This window comes from Anguilla anguilla, chromosome 8 (assembly GCF_013347855.1).
Source record: "Anguilla anguilla isolate fAngAng1 chromosome 8, fAngAng1.pri, whole genome shotgun sequence".
NCBI classification, from domain to species: Eukaryota; Metazoa; Chordata; class Actinopteri; order Anguilliformes; family Anguillidae; genus Anguilla; species Anguilla anguilla.
Genome location: NC_049208.1, coordinates 21,607,758 through 21,627,138, shown reverse-complemented (window position 1 = coordinate 21,627,138; position 19,381 = coordinate 21,607,758). Strand labels below are relative to the sequence as shown.

General features: G+C 42.4%; 1 protein-coding gene across 7 annotated transcripts in view; it reads left to right on the top strand.

The window, feature by feature from the left end:
* The window catches only part of obscnb (obscurin, cytoskeletal calmodulin and titin-interacting RhoGEF b), a 129,745-nt gene that overhangs the window by 104,382 nt on the left and 5,982 nt on the right, over nt 1–19,381 (top strand). For 5 of the 7 annotated variants that reach the window (XM_035428903.1, XM_035428902.1, XM_035428900.1 and 2 more), the window contains 19 exons: nt 7,112–7,252; nt 8,801–8,918; nt 9,259–9,365; nt 9,531–9,643; nt 10,102–10,270; nt 10,700–10,790; nt 11,235–11,435; nt 11,712–11,772; nt 12,109–12,186; nt 12,447–12,616; nt 12,874–12,900; nt 12,996–13,148; nt 13,832–13,877; nt 14,055–14,132; nt 14,467–16,894; nt 17,157–17,276; nt 17,714–17,824; nt 17,988–18,155; nt 18,738–18,860. In XM_035428903.1, the coding sequence (XP_035284794.1) occupies nt 7,112–7,252; nt 8,801–8,918; nt 9,259–9,365; nt 9,531–9,643; nt 10,102–10,270; nt 10,700–10,790; nt 11,235–11,435; nt 11,712–11,772; nt 12,109–12,186; nt 12,447–12,616; nt 12,874–12,900; nt 12,996–13,148; nt 13,832–13,877; nt 14,055–14,132; nt 14,467–16,894; nt 17,157–17,276; nt 17,714–17,824; nt 17,988–18,155; nt 18,738–18,860 (4,503 nt within the window). Of the gene's footprint in view, nt 1–1,160; nt 1,204–2,432; nt 6,256–7,111; nt 7,253–8,800; nt 8,919–9,258; nt 9,366–9,530; nt 9,644–10,101; nt 10,271–10,699; nt 10,791–11,234; nt 11,436–11,711; nt 11,773–12,108; nt 12,187–12,446; nt 12,617–12,873; nt 12,901–12,995; nt 13,149–13,831; nt 13,878–14,054; nt 14,133–14,466; nt 16,895–17,156; nt 17,277–17,713; nt 17,825–17,987; nt 18,156–18,737; nt 18,861–19,381 lie in introns of those variants that run through there. The other 2 variants (XM_035428905.1, XM_035428904.1) reach the window with 1 other exon arrangement.

The window sequence follows — 19,381 nt, the reverse complement described above, 5'->3', positions numbered from 1 at the left end:
ACACTCTACTTTCCTCTCTGAAGTCTAATGCTGTGTGGCATGTCATCTGTCACCTCCTCACCCCCTCACCCCATCATCCCTTCATCCCCTGCAGTCCTTCATATCACCCCTCACCCTCTGGACCCTTCACAGCCCCTCATTTTAGCCCACCACCCCCTAAAACCTGTATTAATGCAAACCCTATTAATGCACACACAGGGCAATTCTGCCTCTCTCTGTCTCTCCCCAGGATTTTCACCTTGAGCATTCAGTTAAAACCGGAGGTTCAGAAAGTAAAAGTCAGTCCCAGTATTTTGTTCCAATCACCTGTATTTCCTGATTAGCACAGTTCTTCAGCCAGGAGGTAACTATAGTAATTAGTGAAATCAGCTGGCTGGGTTCATTGGTGGTATAAACACATGGTAAGACCTTTACTTTCTGACCTCTGGACTTTCCACCTCTGGATAAAACGAAAATTTGTTTAAGTAGTTATGGGAGCAGTTCAGCTCTAATTTGCGTCAGTTTTTAGTTAAAGCTGAGATAACTTCCAAAGTATAAAACGGCATACACTGGTGACAATAAGATATTTTGATTGGATTCAAGTAGAACAGACTGATTCCTGATTTTTACTGAAGTACAGCACCAGTCATCATTATAGACCCAGGGTTTTTGTCTGTTGTGCCTACCACACTGTTTCTCACATAACTCATCTTTCTCACATGGACACGTTCTAACTACAGTACCTGTATGTCTCCACAGTCTCATGCACTCTTTTACCAAAATATCCTGAGTAACATTCTAGATAACACACCACTTTCACACAGTTTGCGTAATGTTCACGGAACACTGCAACGGTGTGAGAGCATACGTGACTCATGCACATTAGCGCCATATGGATCATGGACACGGTGAAGTCACACACTGACCATTTAGGATTGAACTCGGGCAGGCGCACATCACTAGGCGACAGGGAGGGCCGGTCTGGCGCAGCGCTGGTCTCAAAACGTAGCCTCGTCTTTGCGCAGTTCCTCCTTGCGCGGAGCCCATTCGCCCATTCAGCGAGCAGGAGAAACGACAGACCTGGGATCAGTGTTTTTGAGAAGCTCTCTGCAGGTTGGTTAATCATTTCAAGCGCTTACATTATCTCTAACCCCATGCTTTCCATCCTGTCTTCCTTGTAGTCACAGAGCAGGAGACTAAAGTGCCAAAGAAAACCATCATCATGTAAGTGTCACCGATCTGTTAAGTGCATGGCTGTGTGTCCTCCCCTGTCTCACATGTGCATGCCTGGCTAACCCATCCACGCCACCGCAGAAGCACTCATTTGCACTAAATCAAGCGGCCCTTCCTGTGGCTGCAGCTGAACGATAATTCTGCACATTTCACATACAGATGTATAATGAGAGACCACCTTCCAGATAATTATAGGGTAGCATACTGTGGCTGTCATTTTAATGTAGATGCATTATGAACTCAATTTTGAACTTATTGGCTTTAATTTCATTGAAATGATTTAAAAAAAATTCTGGACTTGTACATACTGGTCCGGAGTACCTGAATCAGACACAGATACCGCGAAGAGCACAGGACTTGAATCTCTGCTCATGTGTCTTCTTCTCCTTCATTGTGGATTCCCATATGACGGACACTTCAGGCTTTTTGCTTCAAAGCAGGCCTTAAAGGACCAAATAAATGCAGATATTCTTCATGTTGCAAAGGCGCCTTCATTATTTTTCTCACTTTCTGAGTTGATCTTCATCTTCATAAACATATATCTTTAAGGTATTCTTTCAGTCAGCAAATAAATGTAATGAATTATTACAGTATTGAATTATAGTATTACTGGATTCCACTGCACACAATTCTACAACGCAATAACAGTTTTGCCACTAATAGCAGTATTAACGATTGTTTTTCTGCCACCATGCCTCGGCTTCAGAGGGGGAATCTTTATGGGTTCTTGTTTTGCAAGACCTTAGTGATGCACACATTTCTTTTATGCAACTAGTCATGCAAATGCATACAGCCTTTGAGCTGATCACGAGTCATTTTTTGTGACTGTGTGGTCGCTTTTATTGAAGATTAGGTGTAAATGAATATTTGGGGGCGACTGCTTTGTGGAGTCAATGCTTGGCAGACTGTAAGATTTGTACCGCCCCAAAGCATCTGCAGAAAAAGCATCAAGATGAACTGGATCTGAAGGGTTAACGCTTTCTGCACTGAGTGGCCAGTTATCTGACCTAAAAGAGTCTGTAAAAGATACACCCTTCTTGCAGCATGGCGATATGTACAGGTGGTTTTTTTATCTTCATTTGTGTGAGCTTGGACTTCTCGCACACTAACACACCACTCACTCGGTTTGGAGACGGCATGTCATGCAGCAGTGCGGAACCCCCCTGTGGTACCCCCATGTGGTCTTATTCTCAAACCTTGTATGCTTTGTCCACCATCAGAGAAGAAACTATAACCACAGTGGTGAAGAACACTCGAATGAAGCACCGCATGTCCCCGGGGCTGTCCCCCTCGAGGACCCCCACCCCTGAGCCCTCAGGGGCAGGCTCCAGGCAGAGGCGACCCGCCTCCCGCTCCTACCAGGAAGCAGCAAAGAAGCCCATCGTCCCCACGTTGTACGTGACAGAGGCGGCAGGGGCGATGGGTACAACCATCAGGCTCGGGGAGAAGAAACCCAAGTGGGTGGAGGTGGAGGAAATAATCGAGTACAAGGTCAACAAGTCTCCCAAGCTGCCCAGGAGGGCCGGAGTCTCACCCAGGAGGTCGCGCCGGGACGACCCCAACACCAACAACTCCAACAACAAGCTAGTGGAGCAGGCCGATGCTGGAGCCTCCGCTCGGGCAGACTGCTTCAGCGAAGTTCAACCTTTGTCTTGGGAAGATGAGTATGTGACCTTGGAAGAGCCTGAGGATACACCAGAGGACGCAGCGGAGGTGGCGACCGGCATCCATCTGAGAGAAGCTGTCTCATGCACGACGGCTGCTGTTGGCCAGACTCTCGTCTTCAGCTTCCAAAGTCCAGCAGTGTCTAACTCCGGGGAACTGGAGCAGGTGGTCACCCCCGTGGACAGGGAAGAGTTAGACTGGCCAGAGGAGGAAGTGGTCATTATCGAAGAGCCTGAGGATGATGACCTGGACAGCAGAGACCTGAAGATTTTGACAAGGGAGGGCCGAGCTCTGACCTTGGAGGACCTCGAAGACTACGTCCCAGGTGAAGGGGAGACATACAAGTGCCCCGAGCACACCGGCCGCTCCGTGGCTGACAAGCCCTGCGAGATCGCTGTCCTGCAGAGGGAGATCAACGAGCCTACCGTTGGCAAGCCGGTGCTACTGAACCTGGGCCGGCCAGTTGCCCCTAAACCCCGCCCCGGGTTCTTCAGCCGCTTCAAGGAGCACCTCTCCAGCAGCCTATTTGCCTCCTCAACCCATCCCAGAGGTGAGCGACAGGTCCCCATACGCTTGAGCGGAGTCCACTCCCGCTGCCGGCCAGCAGAGGCTGCCACTGCCACCTTGTCCTGCGAGAGCCAGGCCAAGCTTGAGGTCAAGCCGTCGTACAGCCTGGAGGTTCAAAGAAGCACAGAGGGCGGGCAGCAGAGCTTCAAAACAGAAGTGTCAGCCCGCACCTTCAGCTACGCGCCAGTGGGAGAATCAGTCACTCTGCATATCAACAAGAAGGACAAGTACCAACCATCAAAGCCATAAACAGCAAACTTGGAAATAAAATTATCTACTGCCTTGTATGTAAAAAAAATAAATAAATTAAAAAAAAAAACATATAACAAATCCAACCTGAAAGAGACCTGAAATAGCCCTTTTAGTCTTAAATGGGAACATTTCTGTAAATTCTACTTAAATTGTAAAGGCATATGCAGAGCTTTTATTTACTGTAAGTTGCAGATCATTCCATATTGATGCAAAGAAGCTGGAGATTAGATTTGGCCAATTCCTCCTCTTCATTTATTTTTCTTCTTTTAACTGTAGGTCAAAAGGTGTACAATGAAAGTTATATCTTATACAATTTTAACAGCACAATAATATGTTTGCAACATCAGACGCTTGTGAGAAAAAAGCATCAATCAGTCATAGTTGCTTTGAAATCAATCAAGTCTACCCCAGTGTGTGTCTGCCTCATTTTTGAGCGCACATACATAAATATACATACTGTAAAAATGCTAAAAAAAAAAATACTGACGTTATATTCTCAAAATGTTATCCGTTTGCTCAATCAAGCGGTAACAGTTGTACCTCAGAATCACGGAAAGGTTTGAAAAAAGCAGGAAAGAGCAAAGTCATGCTAAGAGATGTTTGTAAAGTTGAAGGTATTGTGTACACAGTATCCTTCCAGATGAGGCTAAACAAAGGCAAATTGCAAACGTATGTTTTTCTTACATATTTATAAAAAAGATGAAAGAATAAAAACCTTGTGTTTTGGGCACCAAGTTGTTCTAAGTATGTAAGTTTGTTTTTTGAAAATGTTTGCTAAGATTGTCAAGAACAATACTCTTCAGTGCGGGCAGTAAGACACACTTTATCTAGATGGTGCAAAGACCAAACTGTTGAGGGTATTGTTCTAGGTTAAAGAAAAAAATGTTTGAAACAGGATTGTCAAAGGCTCTTGGTGTTGTTTCAGAGTATTGCCTTCTGATACAAATATTGTATCAAAAGCTGTTATGTTGGTTTAACTGAAGTGTAGCATATGAAGATCGACACAATCCTACTACTGATATTTAATTTAGTCATACATTCACTGAATAAAATGTCTTTCTCCATCGAATCTCAGTGTTAGGTTTCTGAATCACCTCATGTGTAGTACAAAAGTGTACTTATTACACCTAATTTGGCAATGTTGTTTTTTTTGCCATTTCAGAACACTGATACCTCTAATTATTTCACTTGTAGTACGGAGTGACCGAGCCCTTTGGCTTGAGACATGAACCGTCTGTGTTCAGTTCAAGTTATTTAATGACAGCAATTGCACGCAACCAGGCCATGTCACAGTTTATTCTTGCACTGATGAATTGATTCTGTAGACTACCATATTTTCTAGTTAGATCTTTAAACTTTTGAATTTCTACAGTTTGGACAAGGTGGGCTCCTCCCATCTGAAAATATTTACAGTGGATGCTTTTGGAAAGTATTTAATAATATAAAACAAAGAAAGAAGTGGAAGAACTACCAAGAGAGAGACAGCATGACATAATTTATTTGAGGAAACTGCTTGTGTATTTATCCTGGTGCATTTATTTCTATCAGAATGCAAGGCTTCTTGTCTTGTGCAGTATTATCATGGTACATGTTATTTAAGAGAACCTCCACTGGAAAAGAAATAACATGCTCAAAATCCAAAGAATGGTAAATTAAAAATATCTCTCCTTTGTTGCCGATTTCAAAATTGTTTACTTTTCCATTTGCATTATAAATGTTTGAGGCCTTTAGTTTTCAAACAGTGTGGGGCACTGCACTATGGGGCTTGTTCTGGATCTGAAGTCTTCCTTTTGAAGGGGGTTTGACTGCTACGTATCCAGGGTTGTGACTTTAATGGTTGTCTTTTTGTGTTCATGTATTCACATTCAACTGTATGTGTTCCTTTCAGACAAAACAACGATTAAAATTGCATCCCTGAATAACAAGGACAGTCAATGCCCCTTTCAAAAAGGGAGACTAGGGAGCCACATATAACCGGCAATCCCAAAGTGCAATACTTTAATTTTAAAATGGGAAACAAATAAGAGGTATTCTTCATTGGCCATTTTCTGCATTTCAAGATTTTTTTGTTGTTGTTTTTTTCCTCTCAGTGATAGTTCCTCTTAAGCACATGGTCTGGTTTTACACCAGGGATTTATTTAGGTATGCCATGCACAGTAAACCACTGAACCTGGTGGTGATCTAAAAGGGTTTTAAGATGTAGGCATTAGCATCACAAAAGGCATTGCAAATCTCCACTTAGACAAGATGTGCGTGAAGTCTGGATTTATTATACATTGTTTCATAATGAATGATGCAGAGGACAGTAAGTAATGTTTGCCTTTGTTTTATTGATAATGGATGAAGTTATGTGAAATGTCCTGTAAAAAATACATTGAATCATACAACGATTGATTTAGGTGATGGAGCTCTAACACAAAAATGCACAATTGTGTTTGGAATCCCTGCTAATGTTTATATTCAAAATTATAGTTGATAGCCGTGTTTGAGGTATTCCAAGTGTGTGTCAAGTTTAAAGCTTTTGTTCTGAATTTAATAAATATCTTGCACCTGAAAAATCAAAGGAGTTTTCCTCTTCTTTTTCTCCAGAAAAGCATCAGAAATAAGTTCCATTACAGCAATATTTTGATTCTGTATATTTTGCATACAGTTCATTCCTGCTTTGCATATGAATAAACACTCATTTCATCCTTTATGATCCATCACTAGATCCCTCTACATCTTAAGCATTGATAAATGTCTAGGTAACCAGAATATTTGTAGCATGAATGTGTATTGTAATATATTTTCAGCTGTGTTAAATCTAAAAAATAAAATGATAGTGCCTTCCTCATTAGAAATCCTGCAGGCAATACTACATTTTCTATTGATAGTAATATTGTACAGAAACACACACACAAAATTTTATGTGATATTATTCAATAATGCTATGTGTTAAATTGTTGCTTTTAATGACGGTAATCATTAGTGTCCATTGCAAGTTGTTCTATTACTTTAGGCTAATTTGATAAGGGAATAATATATTATGCTTTATATTTTATATAGACTTTAATATCTGTGTCATTTTTATTTCAATTAATTCCTTTGATGTGTATGATATATGCTTCTGATATATGTACCTGGCCTGTTGCTTGATCATTCCTATGGTTTTCCTTGCTCAGAATCTCTCAAACCATGCCTTACTTGGGGACACATTTCCTTTAGTTCAGATAGTGCACACAGTTACAGTGTTCATTCAGGACTACACGAGGGTTCCTGTTAAATAGTCCACAGTAATATTTGCAGCTCCATGGTTCTTTACCTCACTACTCCCGGTGTATGTAGTGAATTTCCCATTCTGTTTTTGAAGCCTGTGTTATCCCTATGAGGTCACCAGGAGACGGGTCCTCTGTGCTGTAAACCTGTGTGTCTGCAGGAGGCGCAGGGCCCAGAAAGGAGCCCACCAGGGAGGAGGTGCTGACCTCCGGCAGCCCTGAGGTGATCCCAACAGAGGAGGTGGCCTCTCATACCCCCAGGCCCACCCAGGATATAGGCGTCTCCAGCACCCCAGAACATGGTGGGTAGCCATGTACATAGACATTGTAGGTGATCAGTGTTGGTGATCTCAGAGTAAGCTTAGGCCACAATATTGTCCATTGTGAGGAATAAAACTTTCCTAATTAAAGGAATGAACACAAATCACAAAGGTAGGTCCCACCCTTAAGGACCACTGTTTGCTGCTGTTTGTTTCAACTGGCCTCAATTGGTTTGGTTGAATTGTTATTACTTATAAATATGTAGAAGTAATTATGGTTACAAATGTATTTCAAAATGACTTACAGCCAGAAAAACAACATTTCTCTCGGAAATTATTTAAGTTGTCTCGCAAATGTGTCAAATCCACACATTTATTCAGGGAGTATCTCGATCAGCTAATTAGGAGGTCTCTCAAATGGCTTAGTCTCCACAAGTTTGCGTTCAAGGTCAAGCCTGGGTTATGTCATTTACCATGCCTGGAAATTCACAGTGATAGAATAATACTGGACTTCTTCCACCAGATGATGGGTAAGATTAAGTTGATGTTGTTTGTCGCATTATGACTAGATTAGTAACTCCCAGCCAGGCAACCTAAGGCTAGCAGTTGTTATCAGCAAGAGATTCACCTCTGCCTCAATCAGCACTAGCTCCTCCTCTCCTGTAATAGTGATTGTAAAATAGTCATTGGCTGATGCATCAGAGGTGAGCATTGCTTTAGTTACAATGCTCCCTGTGTAACAAGACAAGAGGCAGAATTGGAATTCTAATTTGAGGAGATTAGGTTGAATCATAAAAGAACACACTTGAATTGTTCATTGAACCAAAAAGTTTTGCACCGATATTTTAAGATAACATTTATTAGTACTCACAGTTTTCTCTCACATTTTGCTGTTGGCTGCTCTTCAGTAGAAAGGCATTATCTGCTATTATAAGAATGATTTCAGCCAACACTTTATTGTGCAGCATGATCACTCACTAAACTGCTAACAGTCCTCCGGTTTTGTCTGTAGCAACAGGTAGTTAGTAGTTACAGTAGCTATGGATCTCACCTGCAAAGTTGTTTGTAGTCTGCCTAGCTGTGACATGTTTTCTAGCACACAAAAGTGAAAGTGATAACCCTTCCAGAAGAAACCCAAAGATTTTAATCTGCTCTTCATGTCCACACAGTCTTTTTGTGGTGTATTCCCATATTTAATGAATCTGATCAATGTTCTAGAGTGCTCTTAAGTGTTTTAGTTCCCTTGGGTTTGGGGCACTCTAGTCCCTAGTTATAAACTGGCTATTGTCTGCTTAACTTTCTTGTGACTTTTTGTAATTTCAAGAATCCTTTGTACTGCAAATTTCAGTTTCATTTGCACATCCTTTTTTAGCGATTATGGATGCTGTGTTGGTATTTTGGACGATTTTTCATTATGTGAATATTGTGTTGGGTTTATTACTGTGATTGAATTGGGCGAATATTATCTATAGTGCAGGAAATAATCCAGCCCTTAGAGGTGCCTATCACAAACTGCTGCTCCTATCGCTAAATAGTAATCCCTCAGCGAGCTAAGAGGACTCCTGTGACTCCTGTGCAATTTGCTTGCAGATCTGAGCCCAGGGAGCATGTCGAGTGTCCCAGTCAGGAAGTGGTACCAAATTGACTTCAACCCCGCTGCTTTCTGCAAGAGGGTTTTCCAATCCGTGTACTCAGATCCCGCAACACGGTCAGTCTCCCAGTGGGAGCCAGGCTTTTGTAGTTTTTCATTGTTTTTTTCTTTTTTCATTTTAATCACACTTGCGAATATTTGTATGAGATGTGGGTTGTAATGAAAGACATAATAAATATCTCAAGCACTTTGTAGCCATCTGCTAATTTAAAATTAAATGAAAAATCAGAATCCAATCAGAATATAGGCTGTTTGAATTTATCCCTTTTTAATTCACCAAGCATCTTGCCTTGAAGGTTTTACACTTGTTTTCTTGTGGACTAACGGGGCTGCAAATGACTGTTGCTTGGCTACTTGCTGATTTAATTCTCTTTTGTGGTTGTGCTGTCCTTTCAAGATCTGACTCGAGTGCACAGGAAACAAATAGGAGTGACAGAAGGGACGAGATACCTGAAATCAAAAGCGAGGTTTTCAGCAACACCATGGAGGAATCTGTCATCACTGGTAGGCCTCTGTGTGTAAATTTGCTTGAGTGCATGATGTCACTGGTTCATAATGATTGTTCGGGAGTAGGCGGAAGCTTGCTACTTTTATAATGTAGAAATGGATATGAGGCTGTCAGTGTTCACCCAAAATGTGCTGAGAAGGAGCTTATTGCCCCCTGTCTAGGCCCGCCCTCCATTCATAAGCTTATAGAGGACCAGAGGGTGGAGAGAGGAGATGCAGCTGCCTTTGTTGCGCACATCACAGGGTTCCCTGCTCCCAAGGTCTCCTGGTGCAAGGTACACTCAGTGCGCCTGTATATCGTCCCTCACTGATTGGGTTGCGCGGTATACTAAAAAGTTTACAAAAATTTGAAAATACCCAATTTTGTATTGATATGGAGGTACCAAAGCTGATATCGGTACCAGTCAAAATTTTGGAATCGAAATAACGCTATTCACTGATGAACAGTAAATTTGCAACCTGGTGGCTTTTTTTCTATAACATGACAGGCTCTTTCACCATGTCTAATGACAGTAATGGCAGACCTTAATTCGTATTCTGTATTCACCATGTATAGTTATTGCACATATGCCTTAGATATCACAAGTTTAATGAATAGATGCCACCACCCTCATGTGTATCAAATAGCATTCCTTTCCTCTGGGTTTTTTTGTACTATGTCCATTTTAATGTATCGCTATTTGCCTCTGCGCTGAGCTGTGTGACTGTGTGGTTTGGTGCATTATGCTTGGAGGATGGGAAGCCGTTGTCAGCCAGCAAGCGTGTGAAGCTGACAGAGAACAGCCCGCACTTCTCCCTCACTCTCGTCAACACCGGGAGCGCAGACAGTGGCATGTACACCTGTACTGCCAGGAACGCGGACGGAGAGGCCTCCTGCAGCGCCGTGCTCACAGTAGAGAGAGGTGAGAACCAATCTGGCTAATGGTCATTCTGATTTGTGGTATTATACGCACTCAGCGCAGAAATTAGGGACGATGGAGATTATTTCTGAAAATTTTGTTCACAAGTTCTAAGTGACCCATTTTATCCGTAGTCCTCAGTTACTGTTTCATTTACATATTAGACTTGGAATTGTCACCAGTTGTATATGGTATACCTTGACTACTCATGATAAGCAGTCTTTAAAAATGGCTTTTTTTTCATAAAAATAGTAGTAAAAATAGTAGATGTAGCCATACTCCTAGTTGCCATGGTTTTAGTCTATATCAGATTGTTACACAACCGTATCCGGGGTGATTTTGCAATAATATTGTAAGCGCAGCAATAGGTGCATGGCAGTGAGGGGAAGGTGTTCCTGTGAGTAGATACTAATAGCGATCCCTAACTGACAGGCTTTGGGGAGTGGGCGGTGTACAGTACGGTGATGAAGAGGCAGAGGAGGAGCCTGCAGTCACTATATGAGATCCATGAGGAAATAGGGAGGTAACTGGCGTCTCAGTCACTTAACACAGCACACTTAACATTCACATAGCAACAATTGTAAGCCATACAAATATCCTTTGCTGATCAACTGTCTCCATTATTTGTCACAGCAGACATTTGCAGGGTTACCTGGCTATTTAAATAACAAAATACATGCTTGATGGAAATTGGAGTTGTGAGATTAAAAATCTAAACATTAAGCATTTTTAATTGATGTGTTAAATTTACCTGTTAACTTTTCCATGAATCCATCGCTCTATTTGTGCCACTGAACCTCGTGCCCAGCAGTTCCTTGTACGCCCGTTTTGGTTATTTAATTGAGTTGAATTTCGACATACCTCAGCCATTTCCGCAAGTCAAATATCTGTGAAGTTTACCCACCCCCTAGCCCAGAGGAGCTCAGGTATCAGCCACACATACCACCCCACCCCCCCCTTTCTCCAGGGGCTCATTTGGGATTGTGAAGTGCGTGACGAGTCGAGAGAGCGGCGAGAGTCACGCAGCAAAGTTCCTTCCCCTGAAGAAAGGCAGCCGGAGAAGGGCATTTGAAGAGAGGGACCTGCTCGCCCGAATCACCCACCCCAGAGTGGCCTGTTTGCTGGACAGCTTCCGTTCCCAGCAGACTCTGGTGCTGCTCACCGAGCTGTATCCTGCTTGTAGAGCCAGGCCTGTAACAGGCCTTTAATCTACAGTAATTTATCACAACATCAGCCATTCTGACAGCATAACAATCAGAATTTGATCCATGCAGTAAGACTGTAGACCTCTGCACCCTATTGTGACCTGGACGTTGGGCAAGTGAGTAATGTGGTTGCTTAAAGACAACTGTTAAAGCTGTCCCTCCCAGGACCAGTTCTGTGTGGGTTCAAAGAGCAGAAGACAAATGTGATGATTCACACCTTTCCTTAACATCACCGCTAGCTGCTCCAGCCACGGCCTACTCGACCATTTATTATCCAAGGTCACTGTAAAAGAGAGAGAGGTGAGATTAGACGGGGTTTTTTTTACACTTTCCTCAGTCATGTTTGATTCATATTGCTGTTGCAGGGTCTTCTATCTGAACCTTTTTTTCCTATTGAAAATTGAGTGTTACTGTATTTTAAGGGAGGTGCATCTTGTGCAGGACATTAATGCACGTTTATATTGTTTTCTTGATTTTATTAATGGACATTTATATGGTTTTTTTGCAGTGCCTCTCCCCCACATTAATTAATTAATTAATTAATTAATTGTATGGGTTGTCATGTTTTTGAGGTATTATTATATTATGAAGACTGATTTTATGATGGTACCTATTCTGTTGTTTTGTTGTTGTCAGATGGGGATGTACATTCAGCAAGTCTCAGAGGGCATTGAGTATATTCACAGGCTGCACATTCTCCATCTGGATATTAATGTAAGTTCTCCATTCTCTGCTTGAGGGACATTTTTGGGGTTGTTTCCCTCTGCTCGTATCAGATGACCATTTAGTCTGAGAACAAAAGAAAAAGGGAAGAAGACGCAACCAACCAATCCATCAGGCTGGTGATTAAATGATTCTGCAGTTGGGATAATTTGTGAATTCTGGTAGTTTTGTTTCTCAGCTATAGATATTTCAGTGCGCTTTATGGATCCAAAGATCATTTCACTCCTTTTTTTATCTTTGATAAATCCCAGCCTACTAATATCCTCATGACACTGGAGAAAGAGGAAGTGAAGATCTGTGATTTTGGATTCTCCCAGAAGATAGACCCTTCAAGATACCAGTACAGTAAATTTGGTACTCCAGAGTTTGTGGCTCCTGAAATTGTGTGCCAGGCTCCAGTTACAAAGGCAACAGATATCTGGTAAATAGAGAGTTGTCCTGTGCACAAAAGTAGACACACAGTCACATAACACACATGCTCACACAGTCAGAATATTTATTGATTATATCCAAAATTACCACATTTTATTGAAATTTTTGTAGTTTGTTAAATTATTGATACTATCATTATTAATCAAAATACAAATACATTATTGCATTTTTAAGAACACAGAGGGGTTTTCTCTGCTGCCTTATCATAATCTGTTAGAAACTGCTTATTTTTTCCCACTTTGTCAGGTCTCTTGGTGTTTTGTCATATCTATGGTGAGTCCTGCTGCTTTGTATATGTAATTTATTAATATAATGTGATAACTGATTTGGTTTCTCAGTGCATGAACAGCAGTACTTTCCTCTGACAGTCTGACCTGCCACTGCCCGTTCTCTGGAGAGAGTGACCGTGCTACCCTTTTGAGTGTGCGTGATGGAAACGTGTCCTGGGACTCCCCTGATGTCACATCCAGGAGTCGCCCAGCCCGGGACTTCCTGCACAGACTGTTACAGCCAGAGCCGAAGTGAGTGTTGATGTGAGGGACATTCCGCTTGAAAAGTCTTTTGTGAGCCTACTGAATTGGTCGAATATTCTGTTTTATATTTGATGTTATACAGTCAAGAAATGTGTAGTCTTTCTCCTGATATGTTAAAAGTCATGATTTTATCTTCATGCACAATTCATGGAAGATTCACCCATGTAACTCATGATTATGTTGTGTGTGTTTATTTATTTTTAAATAAGTTTTAAAAGATTTTGAATTGCTATTCACATAACTGTTGATTCACCACAGTAACTCATTTGGACCACTACAGGCTACACAATACTACAGGAGAACTGGCATAAACTTTTGGAGAGCTGTATGTGACTGATGAGAACTGGTAGCCTCTAGATGGCATGCCTTTGGTAGGAGATAATTTAGAGCTTATAAGAGGAATTCTGACCAATTTAAACATACCCTACCCTCACCTGAACAAAATCAGTTGCTTCCCGTACCTGATCATGGTCAGCTATTGATGTAGCCCAGATGCCAACCTGCAATGACCAGGTTGTATGGACCAGGCTGCGTTCATGAAAAGTGACTTTATGGACTGATCCTTTCACAAGCTTTATAATAGCCATGTCTACACATGCGTTGCTCCTTTCTGGTTTGGGCAGGATTGAGTTCTGAACTGAAATCTTCGTGATTCTTTTCCTCATTCTCAGTTTGCGACCAACTGCTGCTGAATGCTTGAGGCATGAATGGCTTCGGGTAAGGTTTGAGGATATCACCTTTTCAGAAAAAATAAAATGAATGGAAAAAATACATTTTCTTGTTTCTGTGTGGGTCCTTAACTGTTGGTGTGACCAAAGTGAACCCAATTATGTTACATTGTTTTTCTCCTTGGTAAAACTGGTGCTATATTGTTCTTTGTTTTTCTTCTTCTAGGGGACACAGGCAGATGAGGAATCTGCTGATATCAGTACAAAGAACTTGACATTTTTTATTTCAAGAAGCAAACAACAGGTAAATTAACTTCAGACAAGAAATGTGTTAGGTGAAAAGATATAGCGCATTTCAAGGTTTGTTTATGAATTGCATATACTGGTTTAAGTGTGGTCATTCCTGCTTGAGACCAATGTGTAATGCAATATGATAGGTGCGAAAAGATCATGAGTGTACAGAAAGCAGATAGAGGCAGTTGACGTCTGATACGAAATTCCTTAGGTTGACATTAACATTGCTACACGTCTTTTTGATATGCTTTTTGAAGAACAAGTTTGAGTGAATGAATACCCAGATATTTGAACTGCTTGAACTGTTAGTAAGTTCATTTCTACTGTACTCTGTGTCCCTACAGCGATCTCAAATCTGTTATGGTTCAGCAATGAAGCTGCAAACAATTGCAGACCTGCTGGCAGCCCCACCCCAAGACACCTCACTGGCTGGCCCCTCAACCAAACAGAGCCAGGAAAGCTCCTCCATCAGCAGTGGCTCCTCCTCCGAATATGATGAGGTAGATGAGTGGGCCACCCCCCTGTTCATCTTGAATGAGGGCAGAGAGAATAGGCATTTGGAAGCTGAGGACCTGGACCCAGAGCCACCTGATGGAATAATTGCTTTAGAGATACCCAGTAAGGAAAGACAGACTAAAGTGGAGGCGACATGGAGGGAGGACACATCAGAGCAGGACAGCCAGAGGGGGGCGCTCACAGCAGAGTGGCCCATTGGTCAGCTAACACGAGGGGATAGCACCTCATCGCAGGGCACGGAGGATGAGGGCTCCACTGGGGGGCGTGTCCCCAGAGAGAGTCTGATCAAGAGCACCTTCTATAGTAGCTCTGAGGAGCTGTCTCCTCTGTCCGCCCGCCGGATCTTGCTACGTCAGAAGAAACGTACGAAGAGAATGGAGCGCAGCCGGGTGTGCCTCAGGTCCGGTTTCTCCAGCAGACTTGGTGAGCCCCTTCTGGAGCACATGGAGGACAGTGCAGAGGAGGACGAAGGCGGGAGCCAGAGAAGGGGTTCATCCCAATCTTCTGTGCCATTAACCAAGTCCTGCTCCTTTGACAGTGGCCCCATTGCCTGTTCTAATGCACAAAGGCAGCGGAGGAGCAGGTCCCTGGATGAGTATTCAAGAAGGGCCGCATCCACATCTGAGCTGAGAGAGTTGGGGGAAGATGAGGATGAAAATGATGCCTTTAGCTCTCAGGAGGTTCTGGGACAGGACAAAAAAGACAAAGTCCCAGATGCCTTTTCTGAGAGCATGGCACAGTCAGCTGATACTGTTATGGAAACCCAGGAGGTGCTAAAAGACCCATACTTTGAAAAAGCCAAAGACTATTCTTCTGAGTTTACTACTGATGAGATTGCTGAGGTGCCTCAGCCCACATCAGATGACAGTATTGAAGCTGCTGTGTCAGAGTGCATTGCAAGTGATTCTCTTTGCCTTTCAGAAGACATTAAAGAAATTACTTCATCTGCATGTCCTGCAGAGAGGGTTGATGGTTCTGTAAATACTGAATTGTGGAAAGACACAAAAGACCACTCAGTTTTGAGAACCATATTTGTGGATTCTACAATGCCAGTTTCTGTTGTGCAGGACGTCTCTGAGTCGCTGGCTTCAAACTACACGATAAGCTTGCTTGAGAGACCTAGAAGCATGGATCTGTCCTTCGAGGCTATAGTGACATTAGATTTGGAGAATAGAGCTCACTTTCCAAAGATTCACAGAGTGAGATCAGATGAAGTCATAAGTAAACCAAGTGATTTGGCTTTGCTTGTTCCAGAGCTAGTAGAAAGGGCCCATAGTGCAGTATGTGGCATGTCTGCTTTGGAGGATGCCTGTGGTTTTAAATCACCCTCTTCCAAGAAGCGGGACACAGTGGAAATCCCTGCTGAAATTTCAATCAAACGGGCAGATTCCTTCCAAGAGCTCTTCCTTTGTGCCCCTCAAGATGAGGAGCTTTGTGACTCTGTTGCAAAAGTCCAGTGTTTTGTCCCAGAACCTGAGGGCAAACCTTCATGTTCAGAAGATGATTATGAGATGGTGGACCCAGCAGAAGAGGTTTATCCAGGCCTTCTTGAAGACAAGGAATCATATGGTTATGTTTTTAGCTCTGCCACAAATTTACATGACCGAGATATAAAAGAGGTGTGTGGTGGGGCAGAAGCCCACCCTGGCATCATGACGTTCTCTGATGAAACATTTGAGGTCCTTGAAGGAACCATGCTTGAGAGTTCCTCTGGAAAAGCATCACCCTACATGCACCCGGAGAGCTGTGAGGACAACGAATCTGATCTGGAGCTCAAGAACCTTCTGGAGGAGATACACACATATGACGACCACGGCCAGATGACGACAACTGAAAACTCTGGATGGTCTGATAGCAGAATCCCAGTGGAGGAAGGTGAGTTCCTAGCTAGATCTGGTTCATTAAAAGTCCTTCACAGAGGCAGCATAGACATTGAGGCAGAGCTCCAGAGATACCCTTCGACACCATCACTTGAGACTAAAACCCTCCCTGGAAAATCTGGAAGAATTATGGGATTTTTCCGTCAACATTCATGGACAAGCCAGTCATCCTCACCAGTAGAGAGGGTTGCAAAAAGGCAGGCCTCTGAAGGGGATTCCAGTGATTCCCTGCAGCAGCAACAAGAGCAGCTAAAGAATCCAGACCTGTCCATCACCAAGAGGGTGAGAGCATCCGTTTCCTGCTTCTCCAAGTCTCTGCTGGGCAGGCAGACCAGTAAAGAGGACAAGAAAGACAGCGAGCCTGTCCAAGCCATGGGTAAGAAATGCAAAAATTAGTTTATGTTCTCAGCAGTATCACTGGTTCTTAAAAAGAAAATCCTATGTAAATATAAGCTTAGTTTAGCTTATTTTAGCTTTGTAGCAAGAGTAGAGAATAATATGTGGAATATTTTCCTTTTTAAGTTCAATTCATGACTTTGCAATTCCCATTTCTGTTCAGCAGTAATATTATTTTTAGCACTTTAATGATTTATAGCGTTCGTCAAATTGATTATGTTTTCCTGGCTTCCGGTACACAGGTGTTGGGATGAAGAGTTCCCCGCCTTTTCCTTGTAAATCACCTGAAGCACCTGCAGTCTCACCTAAAAGGTCACCTGGACTCTTCTCCTTCAAATTTCCAGGGTTCAAGAGGAGTAAAGGCGAGAACATCACTTGAGTTGTGCTATATTGAAGACGGACTAAACTGTAGAAGAAAATCATAATCTGAAATCAGAGGACTATGCACTAATCTATTTTTTTACACAGTCATTTGCTGAATATGTACATTTATGAATATTGTATTTTTATTTATGTAAATAAGTAAAATGGCTATGTCAGTTTAACATGTACAATATAGTAGACAACGTATCTCTCTTGTGACAAGTGTTCGTCCTTAAATACTTATGTTATTTCAACCTATTTCAAATATAAAAACCATGCATGAAAGAAAATGTCCATATAAAACCGAAATTACAGATATATAGGGTAAGGTTTTAGGCAATTCAAATGATTGTATTAAAATGTGAACAAGCGCTGAGACAAGACCCTTGTGTTCATCATGTGCACCCCTCTGAATACCCCTGTCCTGATGTTCCAGGTCCAGTGTTCCTGGAGGAGCTGGCAGACCAGGCAGTGTCCTTGGGTCAAGAGGTTACACTGTGGTGTCGACTCTCTGGACACCCTTCTCCAGATGTACGATGGTATAAAGGTGATTCCAGCCAATGGAGAAGCAGTCCTATTAGTGTCAATGCAACAATACATTCAAATAATAATACAATACAAAAGCGACTGCTATGTTTCTGCTCCAAGTATGACTATTGTATTGATTCAATTGCTTCCTGGTGACCAATTCTGCCTCTACTCTGACACAGAGGCGAGGAGACTGAAGACCTCCGACCAGATTAGGCTAGCTGTGACACACAAGGAGTTCCTGTCCCTGACTATCTACTCTGCCAAAGAGGAAGACCTGGGGAGTTATCGTTGTGTGGCCAGCAATGCCATGGGGCAGGCCTCCACCTCCTGCACTCTCATTGTGTCTGGTACAGCCTCTGCAGCTATGCAATTCCCTTAGACAGAGCTTGGTGACACCATGCTTTGAGGGCTCAGGAGCCCAATGAACAATGCCTAATGTTGACCTTACAACATTTAGTCATTTAGCAGGTATTAAGAGGGACTTACAATGCCCATACATAAAGGTAAGGCAAGGAGCAATAACAGTTGAGTTGTTATCATCGCAAGGACGTGTCATTGCACAAACGTACAACATTACCTTAAGTACCACACTAGCTGCAATGCGTGGCATCAGGATATAGTGCTGTATGTAGCATTATGAACTAACATAATTAGGGTATTATGCTATTCCACCCAGAATGAATGCTCAGAGCTTTGTCATACACATCTTCTAGTATCTATCTATCTATCCAACCAGGCCATGTTTAAAGTGCAGTATCAGTTTTATTCAGCCTCCGAATAACTGTTAAAGTTTTCTTCCTAACCCTTCGAGAAAATAATTCCTCATTCAATTTTGATCAACAAGTCAAGGTTTTGGACTGACAGCTACACTGGTTTGGAAAAAACAGAGCCTTTTATCCTGAGCCATCTGTATTGTTTTTTGTATCCAGAGCTGCCCACCTGCCCAACAGGCCTGCAGGTGTACCAACTGCAGGGGGATGAAGTGTTGTTGGTGTGGAGGCCAGTAGAGTCCATCACAGAACTCAGCTATTGCATTGAGTACAGCAGGGATGGTAAGAGCATGGGAACAGAACGTGTAGAATTGCTCAGCTCGTTAAACGTCATTGTCAAATATAAGCAAGAGCATTATTAAAATTATTATTATTTATAAAATTTGCACAGATGCAGAAACATTAATGCTCCCTGTGTGTGCGCATCCTCCCAAGACAGTGTTTTTTTAAAAATTTTTTACAGATTATATAGGCTATTTGACCAATGTACTGATTTGTGCCATGGGTAGGAGAACTGTGTGAGGGAGTACACACAAATAAAGACTAGCATTATTATTGTATGTGATAGATGGTGGAGAACCGTATTTAAAGAGTAACTGTTTCAGCGTGGCTTTGCCTACTACACATTTTTGAGAAATGCGTCCTGGATGGGTGGAATAGGTGTGTCCCTTTCATTTACATAAAGTATTCTCTATGCAAATGAATTTGTGCACCACAGCTGTGCGTGGGTCAAACTGTCAAACAAGGTGTCGCAGATCAAATATGAATCAAGATTCAGCAATTATATGGAATATTTCTCGCCT